Source organism: Aotus nancymaae, unplaced genomic scaffold, assembly GCF_030222135.1.
Source record: "Aotus nancymaae isolate 86718 unplaced genomic scaffold, 86718_ANA_hifiasm-v0.15.2.pri h1tg000033l, whole genome shotgun sequence".
NCBI classification, from domain to species: Eukaryota; Metazoa; Chordata; class Mammalia; order Primates; family Aotidae; genus Aotus; species Aotus nancymaae.
This window is the reverse complement of record NW_026988447.1, coordinates 59,720,891-59,744,733: the sequence shown is the minus strand read 5'-3', so window position 1 is coordinate 59,744,733 and position 23,843 is coordinate 59,720,891. Positions and strand designations below refer to the sequence as shown.

Here is a 23,843-nt window from a genome sequence, read left to right as displayed (position 1 = left end):
AATTCTGAAGTCAAGTGGATAGAGTTTTCAGGAGGTGAGAACACATGGACACAGGGAGGGGAACATCGCACACCGGGGCCTGTCAAGGGGGTGGGGTGAGGGGAGGAAGAGCATTACGAAAAATAGCTAATGCACTCTGGGCTTAATATCTAGCCAGATGGGTTGACAGGTGCAGCAAATCACCACGGCACACATTTACCTATGTAACAAACCTGCACATCCTGCACATGCACCCTGAAATTTAAAATAAAATGAGTATTAATAGTTTAATTGCTTATCAAATATTGCAAAGCTACTTCCCAGAGAGGTCAAATCATTTTTAACTTTTGCATTCTTTGTTACTCAAGTTTATTACTTATCTCATCTTCTTTTATTCCCCTCAATATCTTCCTACTTTCAGAAACCCTCTCTGATTCTTCACACTCTGTGTGTTCTTTGTCCCAATCAATATATATCACGAGGGAGCTGTTATCATGCCTTCATCTCTTATATTTCTTCCAATGTAGGAAATAAATTATGTACTTTTTAAAAATCATATCTTAATTTTCACCTTTTTTATTTTCATGGCATGAGAACGTTTCAAACTGCCATAATATGTATTCATAGATCTCCACCTTAAAAGTGTAACATTTCGAGCTTTAGTCAGGATACAATTACTCCTTTTTTACATTAACCATTTTTTGCTGCTACCAGGAGCTTTCTCAGCATTTGCTTTGACTTCAGTCATTAGTGCATTTCTTACTACTTTTGCACAGATCTGGGAGGTTTTGACATAGCTGAGCCCAGCCTATTACCAATACATCCATGTGATGTCATGACAGCAGATCAAGATTTGTTATTGGTCCAAATATTGAAGCTATATTGAACAGTGGACCGGGTGCAGTGGCTCATACCTGTAATCCCAGCACTTTGGGAGGCTGAGACAGGAGGATCACTTGAGGCCAGGAGTTAAAGCTCAACATGGGCAACATAGGGACACTCCTCTATACAAAAAAAATAAAAATAAATATTGAATGGCAGTTCAGGTATTTATGTAGCTAACCTGTTGGAAGGTCACAGGCTGGTCAAAACAACCATAACAACAGCAATTCTTCTTTTGTTGAAGTTAATAGAATGATAAATTATAAATGCTTCAGTGAAATGTGATAAAATGACTGCTCTGTATTTACGTCCTTAGTATGTAAAAATTTGCTAGTAAGAAAACGTTAAAAATGTACACATTCACAACAAGGTCTGCTAGCATCACAAAAAGAGAGATGAACAGGAACTATGTCTTCCTGATGGAAAAAAATCATTTGCCACACATAAAAAACTTTAACATGAATCTTTAATTTATAGGAAATATAGTGACAGAGAAACATGTTAAATTATATCAGCAATCAGGAAATTAAGAATCTGATTTGTAAGAATTATAAGAAAACATGGCCAGGGCGCGGTGGCTCACGCCTGTAATCCCAGCACTTTGGGAGGCTGAGGAGGGTGGATCACAAGTTCAGGAGATCAAGACCATCCTGGCCAACATGGTGAAACCCCATATCTACTAAAAATACAAAAAAAAAAAAAAAATTTGCTGGGTGTGGTGGTGCATGCCTGTAGTTCCAGCTACTCGGAAGGCTAAGGCAGGAGAATTACTTGAACCCAGGAGGTGGAGAAGATTGCAGTGAGCTAAGATTGTGCCACTGCACTACAGCCTGGGCAACTGTGCAAGACTCTGCCTCAAAAAAAAAAAAAAAGAAAACACAAGTTGGGAGAAAAATCTAATAACTTAAAGAGACGTAGAAGATATATTAACTAATGCAATGTTACAATCTTATTTGGATCTTGATTCAAAAGAACTGTTAAAATGATATATATGAGTTAACTGAAAACTTTAACACTGGTTAAAAAACTAAAAACGGCTTGTATTTGTTTTTGTTTTTCTGTGATAGTATTAGGGTTGTGTTAAATAAATAGTCCTATATTTGTCCTAAAATTTCTAAAATAAGTTTTAGAGATACATACTAACATATTTATTGATAAAATATATGATGTTAGGACTCTGAATTGGATTTTTCAAAGTCTCTTTTGAGAAATTGAAGTCTCAGTTTGCCTTGGGGTTAAAATTTACTCCCAAACTGAGAATTAACATGAAAAGTAGACTCAGGTGACAAAACACTTGAATCACCAACAGGAGCAAATATAAGACCACTTTGCAATTTCTTTTTTTTTTTGCAATGAGTTTTGCTCTTGCCTCCCAGGCTGGTGTGCAATGCTCACTGCAACCTCTGCCTCCCTGGTTCAAGCAATTCTCCTGCCTCAGCCTCCTGAGTAGCTGGGATTATAGGCGTGTGCCACCATATCCAGCTAATTTTTTTGTATTTTTAGTAGAGACAGGGTTTCATCATGTTGGCCAGGCTGGTCTCAAACTCCTGACCTCAGGTGATCACCTGTCTTGGCCTCCCAAAGTGTTGGGATTACAAGCATATTATCCTCATCAAACTAGTGCAGGAGCAAAAAGCCAAACGCGTGTTCTCACTTATAAGTAGGAGCTGAACAATGAGAACATCAGGCTTTTGATCCAACCACTTAATCCTAACTGATCTCTCTATACCTAAATTCAAGGGTCAATGTTCAGTCCTCATGTTACTTTAACCTCATTTGACACAACTGCTCATTCCCACCTCCTGAAAATATTAAAGAGTATTATTAATACTTATATATAATACTATTTTGACTCAATTATTCTAAAGTTTTCTAACATTCATTCAGCATGTATTACCAACTTCCTTCTTCTTAACCTCATAGAAAATGGAGAGAGAAACACAAATATTTTCAACAGAAAAATAAATATAATTCGGTTTCAGGAAAAAAAAAAGCATAGTGGTAGCAGAATGACAATTTACTATTTCCCTTCCTGTGAAATCTGTCTCTTCTTGACCTTTGCTTATATTTTATTATTGAGGCGTTGGTATCTTTCTTAATCAGTTTCCCTGAACTCTTTCCATCAAGATATTATTAAAGATAATAACTTTTCATATGTGTGATGAATTTTTTCTCCCAGTTTATTATTTGTCTTATGGTTTTATTCTTATATCTTTGGGTCCTTTTTTTCTTCGTATGACTTCACAATAAATGTAATATACATCGCTTGTAACAAAAAATACAGACATTCATGAAGCAAAAAGCCAAGGGCAGGATAACATGGTGAAGTTAAACTACTCTGCTTTTCATGCCTTCTCAGTTTTGTGTAGCATTGTTTAAGATTCTGTATATGTCTCTGTGTTTTCATGGGAGATTTTCACTTCTCTAGGATGGCATGGTATTTTAGATTTAAAAGGAAGGGAGATTGTTGCCTCCATTGAATTCCTAGTTTTCCTTCTACCCAACATTCTGAGAGGAAATCTTCCTGATCAGAAATCATTTTTCTGGAACTTCCATGGTGGGTATGGCTAAATATTTTAGCAATTGAAGAAACAATTTGAACAAACTCTTAGTTTCAGACATGATTTGTTAGGTCATCTATAAAAACAAATAGCAAAATAATAAGACAGTATAAGGGAAGGTTGTATTACCATAGATTTGTTTAATGTGTCTCATCTACAGATACAAGTCCACCAAACATCTGTTTCCACAAGAAAGCATTAATGTGCCTCTGAACATCCACAATACGATAGACTGTATTGTTTTCAGGAGTCAAGGGAACACTAAAGCTTGGCAGGCATGCAAAGCCACATATAGTGTAGCTTTAGGCTGCTAGTATTTGCTGATCTTTGTTTTCTTTGCAAAAGGATAAAGGTAAAAGAGGAATTTCTCCAAAGGACCCAGGCAAACAACTTTTTATCTATGTTTAAAACCTTCATAAATTTGCCAGGATGATAATTTTTTTGTCTCTATTGTTGAAATTTGTATTGTGTCTGTTTAATTGAGCAGGTTGCATATTGGTTCCTGCACACAGACAATAAGACCAGTTGCATTTTGATTATCGGTGAAGAACTCCTCCTCCTCCTCCTCCTGCTGCTCTTCCTCCCCCTCCTCCTCCTCTTCTTCTTTCTTCTTCTTCTTTTTCTTCTTCTTCTTCTTCTTCTTCTTCTTCTTCTTCTTCTTCTTCTTCTTCTTCTTCTTCTTCTTCTTCTTCTTCTTCTTCTCCTTCTCCTTCTCCTTCTCCTTCTCCTTCTCCTTCCCTAATTCTGTCCCTTCTGGCAAAACAAAACAAAACAAAACAAAAAAACTCCAGGAATCAGGCAATAGCTTCTTATCCTTTTCCCTATCAGAACAGTAACTATAACTTCTTTTTGGAAATGGCAGACTTTGCCATCAGTTATTCATTCTACAATATTTGTTAAGTGACTTTTATATACTATCTCCTTTTCAGTCACCAGTGATATGCAAGTGAAAAGAATGTAGTCCTTGCCTTTGAGAACCTTCCAGAGGGCAAGTTGGAGCTACAAAATATTATTACAGTGATGTGATATCATAGGTATTCTACTATACATAAAAGAAAGTTCTTTTCCTAAAAAAAGAACTAAGAAAGCACACATTTAGAACCACTACTTACACATGAGAAATGATGTTATAGCTGAATGTAAATTTAGGAGACTGAATAAAAGCTATTTAGGTAGACAAGGCAGGGACAAGTATTCTAGAAAAAGGGAATAGCAAGAGCAAAGGAATGAAGCACAAAAAAGTTTCTCATTTTTCTTTCTCTGTCCTCTCACTCCAGACCCTTTCCTGCCACATTCTTTATTTCTGTCATTAAAAAAAAGTTCCATTAAAAAATAGCAAGTAAGTTTTAATGAATATAAAACTGCTCAAAATGTTCAGAGGAAGAATGTTCTGTCACTGTAAATATGAACAAGTAATTTATAAAATATCACTGAGCTAACAAATTAATGTTTCTGGAATCATATACTAATTTTCTAAAACACAACACTCTTGTCTGCGGGAAGGTGAAAGAAGATCTTGTACAAAAAGATTTATGTGCAAGGATGTTTAATGCCATATTATCTGTAATAAAGAAAAAAGTGAGAATACCTAATTCGAACTTGAGATAACTAGTTATATAAATTACCCCTACTAATATATGACATAGGGATATGATCACTACATATTCTTCATTAAAAATAGTTATAAAATCTACAAGGTATAATTTTATATTTGTATAGAAATGTACATAGAGAGACATATAGAGGAAACACACAAAGGGTGTCCTCTATATGAAAAAACAGTATTCTTTCTAGGTTTTGAAATTACTTCTTACATGTTTTCAATACTGTCTATAATGAACACATCTCACTTTATAATCATAAGATAAATCACAACAAATTTCAGTGGTGGGGTTGGGGAATAAACATAGTCATTAGGAGTTTAATGGACTTACAGTATTTTAACTTTAGTATTGGTTTGTAAATTACAGGTCAAAGGTAAATATAAGAAATGCTGCCTGCTTGTTTCTTTTTGTTTTTTTTTTTTTTTTTTCCTTTTTTTTTTTTGAGACGGAGTTTCGCTCTTGTTACCCAGGCTGGAGGGCAATGGCGCGATCTCGGCTCACCACAACCTCCGCCTCCTGGGTTCAGGCAATTCTCCTGCCTCAGCCTCCTGAGTAGCTGGGATTACAGGCACGCACCACTATGCCCAGCTAATTTTTTGTATGTTTAGTAGAGACGGGGTTTCACCATGTTGACCGGGATGGTCTCGATCTCTTGACCTCGTGATCCACCCGCCTTGGTCTCCCAAAGTGCTGGGATTACAGGCGTGAGCCACCGCGCCTGGCTGTTGCCTGCTTGTTTCTTAAAGGAGAACCATGTCTTTGTAACTTAATCAATTAGATAAATGTTTGAAAAAAAAGTGAGACCTGTAATACCATTGAATACTTGTGGTTGCACTAAAAGTTTCAAATATTTTTCTCCCCTCGACCTTGAGTAAACAACTTTAGAGAAATAACACATATTGTGAGTTATATTCATGTTTGGATGAACTTTAGGAGATTTCTCTGTTGGATAACTGACGCTGAGTTTTATTGGTTTAAGGATGATTTTTTTCAACTATAGCTTAGCAGCCAGATACAGATTAGCATTTATCAATAAAGATGACTTTTGTTCTGTCAATAATGTTGCTTAGAAACAGGCTATTAAAATCTGTCCTTGTTAGTGCCAGTGCCTGTTCTGACTTATAAGATGAAGTTCTAGCAATTTAAAAAGTTACTCTCTTTTGTTTTCCACAGTGAGAAACATGTGGTCAGTGAGGGTGTGACTTTTTTATCTGTTGAAAATCATGGGAATAATAACTATATTTCCTCATTGTTTACTATGTGTCAATCTCACACTGGTCCTGAGAGAGGTGCCCTAATAATGAAAAGATAATTAGGCCAAAACAATTAGAAAGTAGTTTCTTTAAAAAGTTAAGTGTCTTATCAATGATATATGTGGCATAATAATTAGAAATGATTATACCTGTGTATGAATTGTGACATCATCACCTAGTAATTATGATGTTGGGCAAATTATTCAGACTCCCTGACTAAGTCATCTTCACCTATAAAACAAAAGAGGCATTGATTCTGATATTGTTTGGATCTGTGCCCCTGTCCAAGTCTCGTTCAATTGTAATCCCCAATGTTGGAGGTGGAGCCTGGTGGGTGATGATTGGATCATGGGGGTGGTTTCTCATGAATGGTTTAACACCATTCACTCAGTGCTGTTCTCATGATAGTGAGTTCGTTCTCATGAGATGTGGTTGTTTAAAAGTGTGTAGCACCGTCTGACCACTCTCTTCCTCCCACTCTGGCCGTGTGAAGTGCCAGCTCTCCCTTCACCTTCAGCCATGATTGTAAGTTTCCTGAGACCTCCCCAGAAGCTGAGCAGATGCCAGCACCCTGCTTCCTGGACAACCTGCAGAACCGGAGACAATGAAACCTCTTTATAAATTATCCAGTCTCAGATATTCCTTTATAGCAATGCAAGAGCAGAGGAAGACAATACCAATCTCATGAAGTTCTTGTGAGGATTAAGTGCCATAATCTATGAACACCGCTTGGAATACCTTCTGTACAGTTAGTGTTCAATAAATGTTAGCTATTAATACATTCTCATAGCATTTTTGCCATCAAATTTTAAAAGAAACATTAAAAAATCTCCATGTGTGTTTTGATTCTTTTGTTCAATTGTCTATTTATGAAATAACATTTCTTTGGAATGAAAAATACTAAATAGAAAAGGTAAGACATTACCTTTCTGTAGCAAGCGTTAAAAGCTCTTGTAATTTCCCTCAAAGAGGTCTTCTTAAATCTGGGCTGAAAGATTTGATATCTTCAAACCATCAAAATTGAACTTAGTGTATAACAGTAAGGGAAGTTTCTGTTAATTTTATTATCTGCATAAAACAAATAGAATACTAAGAATGAATAGATATGGTGCCCTTTAGAGAGCAAACTCAGGCCTGATCACTAATGACACTAACACAGGGTTTGCTAGACACTTACTTGCTGAAGAGGCTGAAAAATTTATCCTGTGAAATATCCTAACTTCCAGATTTTGTGTTAAATCCTCATTCTGCTGTCATTTGCTTTGTGCCTTCACCCCTGTGATGTCTATAATCTAGAATTCAAATCTGAAGCCTTGAAGCCTTGGTTAGAAGCCATCAATGATGATGTGCTTTCTTTTTGCATCACATCAGGAGACACCTAATTCTGCTAAGACAATAAAAGTAGTGATAGACTGACCCTAGAGAAATAATAGTGGACAAAATGGAAAAGATTCTGCTATCGTGGAAGTTGCATTACAGTGGGATCAAGGCATGATCAACAAGTAAGTAAATAAATAAATATAATAATTCAAAATAGTGATAAAGTTATAAATCAGGAAAATCAAGAAAACTAGTGAGATAAAGAGTGTTCAAGGTGAGGTTTACCAGGAAAGTCTCTTTGATAAGATAACATTTGAGCACAGCCTGAAAGATTAGAAAAAAACAGCAGAGAGGAAACCTGGAATATGGGATTCCAAGGACAGTGGAAATAATTTTCCACAGGGGCATAAGTAAATCTAATGTGTTTGAGGGAAAAAAAGGAGACTTTTGACTGAAGCATTAGTGATCTGGGGAAATCTAGTTTCTGCAATGTGGTAGACCAGATATTGTAACTCACTCTGCCACCAAACCCATAGAAATGATGAATAAAATATTGTATATTTACTTTTAAATGCACACCTGAGCTTACAATAAAGTAAACCAATTTCCTACTTGCCAAAAATGAAGAGGGCACAGTAGAATGATAAGGTCAATTTAAAGGTGGTGGAGGAAAGAATATTATCAGCCTTGGTAATCACGGATATGGGTTTTAGTAAACGTAACAGAATAAGAAATGAGGAGGCCATGAGCCCAGTGGAGTCAGGGAGTGAAAACTGAGATTCCTGCTAGAGGACTAGAAAATTTCCCCACCAGCACAAAGATATTCTTTCAAAATATAACTTTCACGAGAGCAGGGGCTTTGCCTGTTTAATTCTTATGATCTCCCTAGTCTGTAGCACAGGAACTTAGTAAATTTTTATTCAATAAATGAATGTCTTGGCTTGGGCTCTAAGTAAAAAGGAAAAAATGTCCCCTATGAGTTTGTAACTATGCCTCCCCTCACATGAATTTGGGGGCTTATAATTGAAATAGATAATAATATGTGAGGTTTGCCAACCTCTAAGTGAGAAATTAACACAAAAAGTCCTCTGAAATTGGGATATCCTGGGAAGCCTAGAAGTAACAAAAGAACAAATTATCAACCAAGGTTTTCTATAGAAAACACACACACACTAAAAATAAGCTTAGAATCTAAAATTATAAAAATGTATCCAAAAATGATCAGGTACAAAGAGCCACTTCAGTTCTCTTTGCTTCATGATGCATCATTTGAGAAAACAAAAATGTCTTGAATTTGATGACGAAGTGATGTACTGAGAGTCCTGGCAATTTAGCCATGTCAATGCACTCTATATTATTAACTGAAGAAAAAGGATTGCCCTTTAAAGTTTTTTTTTTTTTTTTTTTAAGATTAAGAAACAAAAGTAGGTTAAAAGGAGCCAAATCAGGACTATAAGTGGATGCCTAATGATTTCCCATTGAAACTCTCACAAAATTGCCCTTATTTGATGAAAGAAATGAGCAGGAGCATTGTCACGGTAGAGAAGGACTCTCTGGTGTCGCTTTCCCAGGCATGTGTATGCTAAAGCTCTGGCTAACTTTCTCGGAACACTCTCATTATAAGCTTGGCCTCCAGCAAGTCAACAAACAAAGTGCCTGGAGCATCCCAAAACACTGCCGCCATGACCTTTGCTTTTGACTGGTCTGCTTTTGCTTTGACGGGACCACGTCCACCTCTTGGTAGCTATTGCTTTGACTGTGTTTTGTCTTCAGGATCACACTGGTAGAACTATGTTTCATCTCCTGTTACTATTCTTTAAGAAATGCTACAGGATCTTGATCCCAGTTGTTTAAAATATTCATGGAAAGCTCCACTCTTGTCTGCAGTTGATCTGGGCCCAACGCTTTTGGCGCCAATTGAGTGGAAAGTGCTTGACTTTGATTTTTTGGTCAGGCTTGTGTAAGCTGAACCAATTGAGATGTCTGTGGGGTTGGCTATTGTCCGTGCTGTTAAATGTTGTTCTTCTTCAGTTAGGGCATGAGCAAGATCATGTTTTTCCTTGCAAATGAATGTGGATGAATTTCCCACTGCAGGATTTATCTTCAGCATCTCATCCCTTCCTAAAACAAGTTATCCATTTGTAAACTGCTGATTTCTTTAAGGCATTGTCCCCTAAATGTCTCGTAAAGCATCAGTGATTACATCATTCTTCCGCCTGAGCTTCACCACAAATTTGATACTGTTCTTGCTTCAATTTTAGTAGAATTCATTTTGTTCTTAAAGGGGCTTTTTTCGAATTGATGTCTTATTCTTCTTAGTATATCAAATGAGATCCTGTTCAGACATGTTATAAAAAGTTAGCACAAGTATAATTTGGTGCAAAAACATTTTTGAAATTCATGCATAGTTTTAAAAAATAATATGCATTTTTTTCATAAACTTTTTGAAGACCATTTGTAGTAGTGATTTTTAAAACATGTAACTTCTATGCTTAAACTACACCTCGTATTTCTAAGGCTGTGGTTAGTCTATGAAGAATGTACAAAGTCCAATTAAAACACTGAGTTATTGTTTAAAGATAAAACTGTGGAAAATCAACATGCAATGGGTGAAATCTGATAGTTATGTAAGTAAATTCACTCCAAGCAATACTAGATAAATGGATAGTTTAATAATTGAGAAACACTAAAATTCAAATCAAGATATAAACTTTAGCAAAAAGCACTAGACAAATGTAAAATACTATTAATAAAATCACATATAGAAAACATTACAGAGGGAATGGCATTTCAGGAAACCTTCAGACCTATCATGGAGGCGGGCCACAGGGACCTAGAAAGAGAACTTAGCTTGAGTATTTCAAACCACCTTGGTCTGTACCTGGAGAAGTCTGGAGGAAACTATACAGTAGGTCTTAACTATTATAATTTGAGAGAGATTACTCTTCTCTTCTGTATTAGCACTCTGTTAAATTGGTGCTTATTGATGGAGGAAGCACTGAATTAATCACCTTCTAAGAGGCACTTCAGTCATCTTTGCTTCCTGATGCATGAAGAACAGTAGGAAATGATGAGGTAAGAGACTAGGTAAGGCATAATATTAGTAAATTGAATGTTTCCCATGTATACTTTTTACTCCCATACAAAGCTTAATTTATGGAAAATGATAAAAAGCAAAGCCTTGTTATGGTCTGGATCCAATTTGCTTTTGACAGATTATACATCTTTGAAAAAAATATGACCGATGCCACCAAGGTCACGACACTCACCAAATGTCATCAAGGTCAGCGGATATACCGATTATTCCACTATATCATCAGTACTTGAGGTCATTTTGGCAATCTCCAATGAGACCAGAATTCTGAAAAATAATTATCTATTTCTTGCCTGGGAGCACTCCTGCATGTCCAGCAAATAACACGCACTTGATAAGTATCTATTACCTGACTCAATGACTTCTCCTTTCACTTTGATTTACTTTCAGAAAAAAATCATTTAAATGACATAAATAATTTCTTGAAACAAATCAAAATGAGTCTTAGTAAAAGTGGGAAGATTTACGTACATACATACATGTGGGTTTACTCACCTTATCTCAATGTTGCAATTGCATATGGCTTTCCTGTGACTTTTTCTAGCCCATCACACATGTTGCTACACCCATTTTTCTGTCAACTCTTGAGTATCCCCACCTCCTTTCTCTGCACTCAGACACTCAGACACACACAGTCATATATCTCACCATAATTATACACTAAATGTTTCTTTCTTAAGCTTTGGTCACAGAGGGGTCAAGATTCCTTTTGTTTATATCCAGCTCCTTTTCCCAGTAATAGGTTAAAGCTGCTACCCTACAGTCTGCTCAAGACTTGATTATATATTAGCCTATTTAAAAGTCTGCTTTTAGAAATCCCCTGCATGAAGTCTTCTCTTGGGGTGGACACGGTTGCAGTTCAGTCTCTGAACTGTTTCTCCTTTCTTGCCTTTTATGGTCTCGCCAAATCTCCCTCATTATTGCCTGTTCAAATTTTTCCTTCTGTTTTCTCCACCGACTCTTATTCTAAAAACATTTAGGTTTCTTTACAATTAAGGATTCATAACTTTATAATCGCACCCCAAGTGGTGTGCATATCTTGTTTATACATTATTTATATTAATATTAGGACAAAATTTAGCACATTTAAAACCAAATGACATATTTGTTTTTAGTTTACCTTTGGTTGCTGTGAGTTACTCCTAATCCACATCTGTATTACCACAAAAAAGGAAAGGAAATGGCTGTGCAAACAATGCCTGTAAAATGAGCTATTTGCCTTCAAGAAGAGTCTAGCCAAATTATGCGACAGCTTGCAACAGTGAATTAGATGAGGAATTGTTTTCAGTATTTACAGCGTTTTGTAGTAAAAGAGAAAGATGTCTAGTTCTAGATTTGCAACGAAGCCACTGGAGCCCCTTTCACAATCATTTACACTTTTTGGATCTCAGTTTCCAAAAATGCTGAAAGCAAGTTCAACAGTCACTCCCTTTGACTACTTTCTTATGGAATCAACCACTTAGAGACTACAGAAAAGACAGATGTAAGAAAATGTGCTTTGATGGGAAGAGCATAGGTTTAAGATCCTAACATCTCAGGGCTAGATCTCCTTTACACTCTCTACCAGATGATTTAGAGTGAAGTTACTCAACTTCTTTCAGTCTCGATTCTGCATCTGTAGGACAGTAATAATGATATTTGCCTCACAGAATTGTTCTGGGGATTGCCTGAACAATCCTAAAAATATGAAAATAGCATGACACAGTAGGTGCTCAAATAAATGGTAGTTATTCTTAATGCTGTTGTTCTAGTTATTGATTTAAAGAAAGGACAGTGTTTTGACTTGGTGACTGGAAGGAGAATCCAGTGCTATAAAAAATTTAGTAACTGCTAGGTTTTTTTAAAAATGTCAGACACAAAGTGTTTAAGAGGAAAAGGAAAAATTCCCCTCAATTTCCTTCCAATTCCAGTGTCCTGTATATATCTGTTCAAATTTTTTCTATATGTGAAATAAATGTACATAAATTAATTGATTTTACAAAAAACAGATCATGTTATATATACTGTTATATAAAAATATTTGGATGGTAAGTGGAAAGGAACAATAAATATTTCTTGGTTCAATAAGAAAATAGTAGGTCTGAAGGAAAAAAATTAGCTGTGACCAAATTGAAAAGAAGGCATCTGCATGCCGCTGCAATTCTTTTTACAGAAATTCTCTAGGTGTCAATTTTATTAGACATTAATCACAATATTTTAAAATAAATAATTAAAGCTTTACTACTAAACATCATTACTTAAATATTTATGTTAGCTGGGTGAAGTACAATCACATATACATTGCCTAATTTGCATGAAGTTTGATGGGTGTGTAGATCACAAATGAATAAGAAAATAACTATCTCCTGGATGCTACCAGGTCTTTTTCTACAAAGCAACTTACTCTCAGCAGCCTAACGAGGTTTTGCAAACGCAGAGGATGGTTGGAAAAGGATACAGATTCTCTGCTGTTATTTGTTACTCCAAGTGCAAACTGACCTAGTTATGGTTACCATGGATACTATAATTTTGAATTTAATCATATTCTGAAAAGGAGTAGCAGTACAGCTCCATGAAACACTGAGCTCGATCTGAAGCTCAGCCTTGAGAGGTGAAGAAACTGAGTCAGGGAAGGTAAGTGGTTTATCCTACACCAAGAAAGAAATTGGAAGATTCACAGGGGAATCTCAGAATTAATGAAGCTAAGGTCTATGATTAGTTCAGTAGCCAATGTACTTTGCAAAGTCACTAAAGCCATAAAAAATGCTTCTTAGCTTAAGTGATTTACATGAGACTTTGCTGCACTTACTAAAAATACACTTTTTCTCCTAGTCATCTATAACTACTGTTTTTCACCTTGCAGCTAAAAAATCACAAAAATATACTTGGAGTCAATATACCAAGCTGTCACAACAAACAGGTTTCTGCACAAATGAAAACCAAGTGAAATAAAAATGAAAATGCCTGGCAAGTGGAAGAACAAAGGATCATTTGTTTGAACTTGAGCTTCTAGATCATTTGATGGCCATATTTTATGAGTCTGCAACATATAATCCTGCATATAAAACATGATACATATACATTTAAATATTCAACCATAATATGAAGATTTTCTTTTAAATAAATGTTTCTGAATTAGAATAAAAGAAACAGGAAGCTGTCTGCTTATAATCAAAATAAAAATTGCCTGTAGTTCTATCTCAGAAGTGATCTAACATCACGTAGGTACAAATTTTAGGACATAAAGATGAGAGAAATTATAAAGAGGGAGCAAAAGAATTAATTCTGAATTCTCCCTGGAAAATAAGAATAGTGCATCTCCTGTATTGGTTGCTTTGACCCAAGTTGCTGTTCTGCTGAGTAACTCTTAAATTAGTTCTCTAAGATCATAAACTATTGGAAATTGAATCGAGTGATCTGACTTAGACCCTGGCAACATTATATAAGCAGTTTTCAAAGATTTCAATGGTATCTTTTCTTGCTTATGTAGCTGGTTTTGATCATAGTCAGGTCACCTCACACACTTGCAAAGATTCTTCCCCTTCCCAAGATAAATTTCCCCCCAACAACCTTGAAAATCTTGTAATGGATGATTCATTACAACTGAGACAAAGGCCCAAGCACTATCATATGTCATTGCTAAAATTACTTCAGTCAAGAGGATGAAAACATTAGAAGGTTTACCTCCTTTCAATCCTCAGCTCCCATCCATTGTTGGCTGACAGGATTATTATGCTGCTGCTTGCTCAGTGCATTAACAGAAATTGTTGCTTTCAGGAAGCACAGCAGTGAATATAAAAACAGAGCTACAAGATAGCAGGGCCACTATGAACAATTTATAGTTGAATAGAGAGCTCTCAAAGCTGGCTTTATGGTCTTCTCACAAATACATTAATGATCTCATCTTTGAGGAAATAATATTCTCTGAATTTCTTTTTGTTTCCAGATCTATATTTTTTCTTTCCAGGAGAGACAGTACTGCTCATAGAGAGGAAAAAAAAAAAATTAGCAACTTGCATCCAAGCCTCTCCGCATACACTGGTAGGCTGCACATGATCTTAAGCTGCTACGCCTGACTTGCAACAACAGCAAACATTTATCGATCTCAGATTGCTAGTCATGATGAGAGTTTCAAAGGCAAATACCTTGAAGAGCTCATAATGTAAGTAGAGTCACAGAATGCACAGAGCTCCCTCTGCTATGATGGAGGTATGCTGCTATGTGATTCCAGAGGAGGAAGGGAGTGATTGTGCTCAAGGAACAGGAGGGAAATGTCACACAGGAGGGGACGTTTAAGTGGTATCATGAAAGGTGTGTCATATTTCATGAGGATAGAAAAGGCAATTTCATGTATAATAAACAGCTTGAACAAAATCAAGCCCAAAAGAAACTAGAATATGTGCTATGTAATGAGTATGTGAATGTATTAGTCAGGGTTCTCTAGAGGGACAGAACTAATAGGAGATATATATATATACACACACACACACACACACATATATATATATATATCTTCTGAGATAGAACTACAGGTAATATATATATATAAAGGGGAGTTTATTAAGTATTAACTCACATAATCACATGGTCCCACAATAGGTCATCTGCAGACTGAGGAGCAAAGAAAACCACTCCGAGTTCTAAAACTGACGAACTTGGAGTCCGATGTTCAAGGGCAGGAAGCATCCAGCACAGGAGAAAGGTGTAGGCCAATCCTGTCTTTTCACATTTTTCTGTCTGCTTTATGTTCTAGCCACACTAGCAGCTGATCAGAAGGTGCCCACCCAGATTACAGGTGAATCTGCCTTTCCCAGCCCATTGACTCAAATGTTAATCTCCTTTGGCCACTCCCTCACAGACACACCCAGGATCAATACTTTGTATCCTCAATCCAATCAAGTTGACATTCAGTATTAATCATCACAGTGAGTCAGATTGTATTTTTCAAAATAGCCACAGCAGTTTCTCCTATTCCATATGCTCTTCTTATATTGTGATTTTGATACTCCTCTCATTGAGAAGAGAGGCTCTGTGCTCATTGAGAAAGTAGGCTTTGCGACAACAGTGGAAGTAATGCTACATGACTTCCTAGAATGTGTCATAAAGATGATACATTTTCTGCCTGGCTTTCAAGGGAGAACCCTTTGGATCCTTGAGCTACCATATAGATGTCTGACTTCCCTCAAGTAGCTGTGCTAGGAAAGAAGCTCAAACTAGGTCCTGTGGAGAGATCAAACAGAAAGGCCATGAAAGTATCAAGAGAGAAGATGCCTGGTCAACCCAAGCCGTCCTAGCTACTTGCCATTTTAGCTTCAGCCAATATCTGCACACAATCACATGAAAGACCCGAGTTAGAACTGCTTAGCTGAGCCTTCCCCAAACTCCTGGCCCACAAAAACCATAAGAGCAAGTACAATGATAAGTACTGTTTTAAGCAACTAAGTGCTGGAAGTGATTTGTTATTCAGCAATTAAAACTAGAACAGGAAGCAACTGGAAATGAATCTAGACAGTCTAATTGAGGCCTACATAGTATTTTCTTCTACATGAATGGGAAACAATCCAACAAGCTTTTTTAATCTGAAGAATGACATGATTCAGTTTATAGTTTAAAAGGACACTCAAGAGGCATTAGGCAAGATGAACAGGAGTGGAGACACCGGAGACAAGGAGAATGCTTACGGGAATTCTCATGTTGAGCTGTGCATAAAAATCACTTGAGGTGTCTGATAAAATTTCAGATCCCTTGAACTCATCCCAAAAAATAAATGAAAGGTAATGAGGAATTGTTTCTAGATAGCTTTAGTGCAGAAAAGTACATTTGTTGTACACTTGCTGTATGTTGGGCAGTTTGCTAGGCACTCGGTATATGGCAGAGTGGCTAAGATCACAGACTTTCCTGCAAGAGGGGCTTGAATTGGAGTTACTCCATCATTTACTAGCTATGTGATCTTGGGAAAATTACTTAACTTCCCTGAACCTGTTCCCATATTTTTAAAATACAGATATTATCTTACCTTTCTCACTATTTTACTGAGGTATAATCCTTACATATAGAAATTGCCCAATAATAATAAATGACTGCCTAAAAACACATACGTTCATTGCAGCGCTGTTCACAGTAGCAAAGACATGGAATCAACGTAGATGCCCATCCATGGTAGATTGGAGAAAGTAAATGTGGTACATATGCACCATGGAATACTATGCAACCACAGAAGAGAATGAGATTATGTCCTTTGCGGCAATATGGATGGGTCTGGAGGTCATTATCATAAGTGAACTAACACAGAAGCATAAAACCAAATGCTGCATGTTCTCACTTAAAAGTGAGCTAAACATCGAGTACACACGGATGCAAAGAAGGGAACAGACACTGGGGTCTACTTGAGTGTGATGGATGGGAGGAGGTGAGGATTGAAAAACTACCTCTAGGGTACTTATTACCTGGGTGATGAAATAATCTGTACATCAAGCCCACACAACATGCAATTTACTTATAAAACAAACCTGCACATGTACCATCTGAAACTAAAATAAAAGAAAAATAATAATAAACGATTTCAAATGTTCTCAGCAGTGTTATTCCTATGTTTCAATGTTCTCACCTCCTTTAGCAAAATTCCTTCTATTCTGACTTTCTCCTCTACATATTACTAAAACTCCTTTGGAAAAGTTTATAAATGATCAACATCATGACATATTAAAATGAATTCTTTTCATTTTGTTTGGTCTCCTGGCAGGCTATCCTTTCATTTTGGGAACACTTGCTTCTAGACTCCCATGATGCCACATTCCACTGTTTTTCTCCTACCTCAATGGTTGCTCTCCTAATTTCTTTGGTGCATTTTCTTCCAAAACCATCTCTAAACTCAGAGTCGTTCAGGGCTTGGTTTTGATCCTTCTCCTTTTGACATATTTTCTTCTTAAATTACCTCATCAAGCTATGACTTAAAATAATATGTATATTTTGATGACTCCAGTTTTTATCTAAAATCTAAATAGTGACTCCAGATTTATGAATCTGAAGCCTAGCTGACATTTCTCTTTTATCGCTTGTAGGCATCTTGACACTAGTGTATCCTAATTCGAATTCTTGATAATCTCGCCAAATTTACTCTCCTTCCGTGCTTCTTCCCTTCTGTATTAGTGCACAGCACCAACTATCCTCCCAGTGGTTCAATCTTAAAACTAGAATTCATCTTTTTATTTATTCACTTCAATCAAACCATCTACAGGTTGTCTTTAAAGGTATTTTGAATTCATCAATCTTTCTCCATCCCTACCGCTACGACTGCACTCCAAGCGTTTCCCGCCTGAACTAGTGCAATAAGCATCATTTTCTCTTTCCCTCCTCCAATTTAGTTTATTCAAGACATCATTCAAGAGATGCAACTTCTGTTTTGGAATTACGAGTTTTACAATCTGGAATCACCTCGGATTATTTCAGAATCCTGAGATCACATGATGCTAGACCTGAAAAAGATTTATGGATCATATAATCTACATCCAACATTAATAAGAATAGGTTATGCTAAGTCTAGGTTATAAAAAGCCCAAAATCTAAGTAGACTAAAGCAACAAAGCGTTCTTTCATAATCAAACTATACAATCACCATGGGGTATCCGGGGGCTCTGCTTTGAGTCATCTACATCGCAGGACTCATCCTAGTGGAGCAGCCACTGCCTGGAATCTTGCCAGTCTCAAGAATGACAGAAAGAAAGCTACAGCAAAAACACCCACTGTGTAGTTAAAATGTTTCCTAAAAGTGACATACGTCACTTTCAATCCATTTCTTTGGCCCAGGCAAGTTGCTTGGCCATGTCTAAATCGAAAGGGTGTAGGGCAGTGAAATATACCCAAGTGCCTAAATGGAGAACTAAAAATACTCAGTGAATAGCACTGATGACTAATTCTCTCTTACATTTTACAAATGAAGAAATTGGGACCTAGAGAGACTATGTCAACTGTAAGATCATGAAGCTGATTTATGTCATAGTTAAGACTAAAACTGAGTCTTGAACTCACTGTTCAGCGCTTTTCCTAACAATGAACTGGGAATTGTGTGTTCCTTATCCAAACAAAATACATTTAAATGTCTTAATATCAATATTTTATGTATTTATTTAAGTAATATAAACCTCCTGTATCGAAACATTTTTATACCTTTGCTAAAAATATGAAATTTAGAGGCCTTGCTGCTTTAGTTCCATTGATGCTCTAGCAAGATGCCCCAGTGTCAGGGCACTCAAAATCTCTCTGACCCGGCTGTTCTCATTTCTAGCAAAATTAAGTCATGTTTTATGCTAGGGATTCTAAACACACTGGCTTAAGAAATGTCAAGGAGATAAGCAAAAGAACTGTGAATCTGTAAACTAAGCACCCTCTGTTAAATCCACTAGAAATGTATTCAAAACAAGAACTCCAATTAACAATAGCTAATGAAGGGGAGATTTATCTGATCCTTACAACAAGTTTAAAGGTGAATGGCTACTGATGTTGGTGCCATAGGTCAATGGTATAAGAGCCCATGGATCTCTTGGTCTTTTCTCATGGACAAAGGAGGGCTGTGACTGCTCCATGCATTACACCTATGATCAGTCTAGAAGAAGGGGGAAAGTTGAAGCCAGATGAGACAGCCCTTTTTATTGGAGAAGCAAAAACCTTCTCAGGATCAATAATTCACCCCTCATTCTATCAGACTATTATTCTCATTCCCTGATTGAATAGATTGCTTTGAGATAATTTATCTATCATTCTTAAATTTTACATGGAAAATACTGTGAATAAAATATATATTTACCACTGAACTCACAGTGGCTATGTTACGTATCTTCATAATTGGTGAAATTAAAAAACACTGTCACGGGCTGAATAATGATGGACTACATATACGATGATGGTCTCATAATACTATAAGACCATACTTTTACTATACTTCCTATGTTTAATTCTGTGTTTAAATATGTTTAGAGATACAAATACTTACCATTGCATAACAGTTGCCCATGGTACTCAGTACAGTAACAGGTTCATAGCCCAGGAGCAATCAACAGGCTTTTTAGCTGTGTAGTAGGCTACACCATCTAGGTTTGCTTAAATGCGTTCCGTGATATTCAGAGAATGACAAAATTGCCTAATGAGGTTTTTCTCAGAATGTATTTGTTGTTAAACAATATAAAATTGTATAATGAAGTTACTACAATAAGTTCTGCTGTAATACTTGTTTTGAAAATACAAGTTTGTTCCAACAAGATCGACATGTTAAGGAAGTGTTTGAACATAATACAATTTCACATTTGTTTGTGTGTGATTTTGTCTACCTGAAACACTAGTTGAATGCAGAAAACTACCCAGATGACCTGAGCCACGTAAGAATACACAAAACTCACACAGATACACCCCTCCAACATTACCAGTGACCTCAGCCCACTGCCTGAGTTATGAGCCACACCCATCCACATATGGTGTAATAAATTTCCCTCTGATTTCAAATAATGCTGCTTCTGCCATTTCACAACCCATAAGCTGTGACCTTTCTGAGGTCCATTTCCACAAGCAAATGCCATGTCTTTTTCAAGATAAAGGGTTATATTTGCTGTAGTATTTATGCATTTCTTAAACATTTATCATGTGTAAATTCATGCTACCATTTTTATTAGGTCTTGATCTGATTTTTATGGTACATTGACAAAGTTTCTGAGTGCTGTGTGCTAAACCTCATGTTACCCATTAAGTCCTGTAGTTTTAATTGCACATTTTTCAGTGATACTATATCTAAATAAATATCTGGTAGTTACCAGGCAAATATAAATAAGTATGTATATGCATACATACATTCATACATATATAATATTGAAACACAATTGAGGCATTTTAACATAAATTCAAAAAATTTATTTTCTATTTTAGAGGTAACTATGCCTTTAAAAGTATTTATTAAATGTACTTGGGAGGGTTTGTTCAAAAAAGACTATCAATTATAAAAGCCATTCAGTATGCCAAGCTATATATAGATGTCTCCATAGTGGGTGAAGATTTGTCATTTATCTTTTAAGATAATTATGCAAATTATATTCACCCCACACATCCTGAGCTGGGAAATGATTTTCACATCTTTTTCCTCATTTATAAATCTTTTCTAACAGGAGTTATGCAAGATTCAGACTGGTCAGTACAGAGCTGGATTTTGGTGGTCCCTTTAACAATAGGAGAGAATCCAATTTCCTACTTCGGGTCTCTCTTTTCTTTAACGAAGGCATACAAAGCACTCAGCACATTCCCAGAGCTTCTGAGAATTTCTCCCTTGAGAGATCTCAGGAAATATGAGGAAAAGCAACTTCAAAAAGAAATTAGTGAAAGGCCTATTACTGTTCGCCTTTCTCTCTTTCAACCCCTGCCCTATTCTTTCTATTTTCTAGAAGTGCAGTGTCTCCTCAGTTTCAAACGTTTTTCCACTTCTTAGATTCCCAAGGTGGGCTGCTCTTTTCTGGCACTACATCTATGAAAGGGACAGGGAAAAGATCTTACAGAAATTGAACCCTGACACGGGGCTTATTTTCCTAAGGACCAGAACGTAGAAGGACAGGGTGAGACTGTGGAAGGATTAATTTCAGACAAGGGCAGCCTGTGGAGACAGAGAAATCTGAAAAGGCTCTAGGCCTCTATGGGCATTTCCCTCCACTTCTTTCTCCCGCCGCCAGATGACTCTCACATGTGAATCCTTATTTTCTTAGGAATGCGGATGAGGGTTTGGCAAGTATGTTTTTAGTAAATAATTGCTGAATGTTCAACGTTTAAAGGCAGAAGCATAACTTCGAGTGCACGCAGTCATCACTGAAAATGATTCCGTACTCACTGTTGTGATGCAGATGCAAATTCTCACAGCCCCTGCACTGACTCTGTGGGTCACCTGTGAGTGACTCCAGCCAAAAGCCACGCATGAGCCCCAGTCTGCCTCCAGGCAGCAGACCTGTGTTGTGCACCTGTACACACCCATGGGCACACATTACACCCATAAACGGTGGGTTACGCTAATGTGTACTTCCTTCCTCACGGCCTCACCTTGTTCACTGTCCTTTCTCCCCACCCCTCACCGCACACAATGGGATTTTTGTTTGCTTCAGTAGCATGTGACAGCACAGTCCCTGCTTTGCCTAGCTCTGTGCTGCAAGTCTCTCAGGTAACAGGTGGCAGCTTCCCCTGTTGGATTCTAGGTTTTAAAAAAATGACCTCATATGGGTGGAGCTCTGGGACTACCTAGAGGTGGTGGCAGTCACAGCCAGGTAACCCTGGACTGAAGCGGTTTGGTTAGAAGGGGGCAGATAAACTTGTCACTCTAGTGGCTTTAACCCTCACCCCGAGGCACCTCAGCCACCAGCCATTGCCTGCAAGCCTCTAAAGCTTGTCTCTGCCTCATATGGAGTCCAAAGAAGCCACTGGGAAAGAAAACATGGTCACCAAGAAAAAGAACCTGGCCTTCTTGAGGCCCAGACTGTATATGCTGGAGAGAAGGAAGACAGACACTGTGGTTGAGAGCAGTGTTTCTGGGGACCACTCTGTCACCTTGAGGAGGAGCCAATCTGACAGGACCGAATACAACCAGAAATTACAAGGTAACCAAAAAGAAATCAGTTGTCCCATGTTACTGCACTCCCAGCTCCATTGCTGCTACAATTCCATTTGCAAAGAAACACACAAGGCAGAGGAGAAAATCAAATACCACCTCTGCTTCCCACAAAATAAGAAGATGAAAGTAAATGTGACCTGTAAATTAAAGAAAAACTTTTTATTATGTGATTCAATAGTTAAAGAGTTAATTCTGAATTACTCTTAATATTGCTTTTTTTTTTCTGGTGAGGGTAATAATTTTTCTTCCACTTTCTCCTTTTCTTCTCCCTTCTCCACTCAACTTAAGAAGTGGAAAACACTAGAAAGCAAAAGATTAAGAAGCCTACAAAAGATTGTTTATCTCGAAAGGTAGATGTGTGATATTACACCATGAGATCTAGCTAGGTAATTGTACTGAACGGTTGATTGTGGTTATCTTGAATAGGGGCATGAAACTGTAATCGTGTCTATGAAAAAGAAGGAATGTTATAGTCAGAGAGATGGTATAACAAGATTTGCTGAAATTCGCTCAGGTGATCATTTCCTTTAAGTAAATTGAATAATACTCAAATATGGTAAGAAATGTTTAGCATGCTTATTTTCAATGACATTTGAGGGAATAACTTGTTTATTTTGTTTCCTTCCTTTCTCTCCTCTGGTTCCCGAAGGTCATTTGATCTAGTAAAACTTCATTTTTATGTTGATACTGGGCAGCATTTTAAGTCTTCTCTGCAGGATGTGATCTTCCAGAACTTGCCTCTCCTGCTTTGAGCACAAGTTGTGTTTGAACTCTCATCGTCCCACTGTGAGCTGTCGTTTTGGATTTGAAAAACTATGATGAGATCAGAAAGACCGATAGGACGTGCTTATGTTTAGCAAATCTCTTTCCACAAATATGACCTAAGATTTAGTTACGCAAATCAATTAAGTTAAATTAAATGAATTTAAATTAAATATAAAAATCATTACTATAAGTTAATGTGTAAAAATTTTTTAAAAATTACTGGTAGTAGCACTAAAGCATTAATCTTATCCTTAAAAATTTTTTTTAATGAGGGAGGGTGCCGTTTAATCTTTAAAATTATTCTTTTCCCAAAGTGATGGATACATTGGAAATAATGCATTTTTAAAATTTTTAACTTTTACTTTATATTCAGGAGGTACGCGTGTGTTTGTTACATGGGTATTGCGTGCGATCTGGGGTGCACATGATCTCATCACCCAGGTACTGAGCACAGTACCTATTAGGCAGGCCCTTTCTCCCCACTCCAGTCGTCCTCAGTATCTACTCTTGCCAATTTTATGTCCATGTATATCTAATGTTTAGCTCTTATTCGTAAGCAGAACATGCAGTATTTGGTTTTCTGTCCCAGCATTAATTTGCTTAGGATAATGGCCTCAGGTTGTATCCATGTTGCTACGAAGGACGTGATTTTGTTCTTTCTTATGGCTGTGTAGTTATTCCATGGTGAATACGTGCCATGAGAATTCAAAATCATACATATTTGGTTTCTAATCCTGGCTCTTCAACTTACTACCTATAAGAACTCGAGCAAATTAT

General features: G+C 36.9%; 2 protein-coding genes across 2 annotated transcripts in view; one reads left to right on the top strand and one right to left on the bottom strand.

Annotated features, from left to right (window-relative positions):
• Positions 1-2,276: 2,276 nt before the first annotated feature.
• LOC110569431 (uncharacterized) overlaps positions 2,277-23,843 on the bottom strand; it is a 140,734-nt gene continuing 119,167 nt past the window's right edge. Inside the window, exons 15-16 of the mRNA XM_064384038.1 lie at positions 6,429-9,934; positions 2,277-4,175 (exon numbers count right to left, since the gene is read on the bottom strand). Of these exons, the coding sequence (XP_064240108.1) occupies positions 3,959-4,175; positions 6,429-6,451 (240 nt within the window). The 5' untranslated portion in view covers positions 6,452-9,934 and the 3' untranslated portion in view covers positions 2,277-3,958. The remainder of the gene's footprint in view (positions 4,176-6,428; positions 9,935-23,843) is intronic.
• ARHGEF38 (Rho guanine nucleotide exchange factor 38) overlaps positions 21,987-23,843 on the top strand; it is a 131,118-nt gene continuing 129,261 nt past the window's right edge. The window contains exon 1 of the mRNA XM_021676388.2: positions 21,987-22,287. Within this exon, the coding sequence (XP_021532063.1) occupies positions 22,092-22,287 (196 nt within the window). The 5' untranslated portion in view covers positions 21,987-22,091. The remainder of the gene's footprint in view (positions 22,288-23,843) is intronic.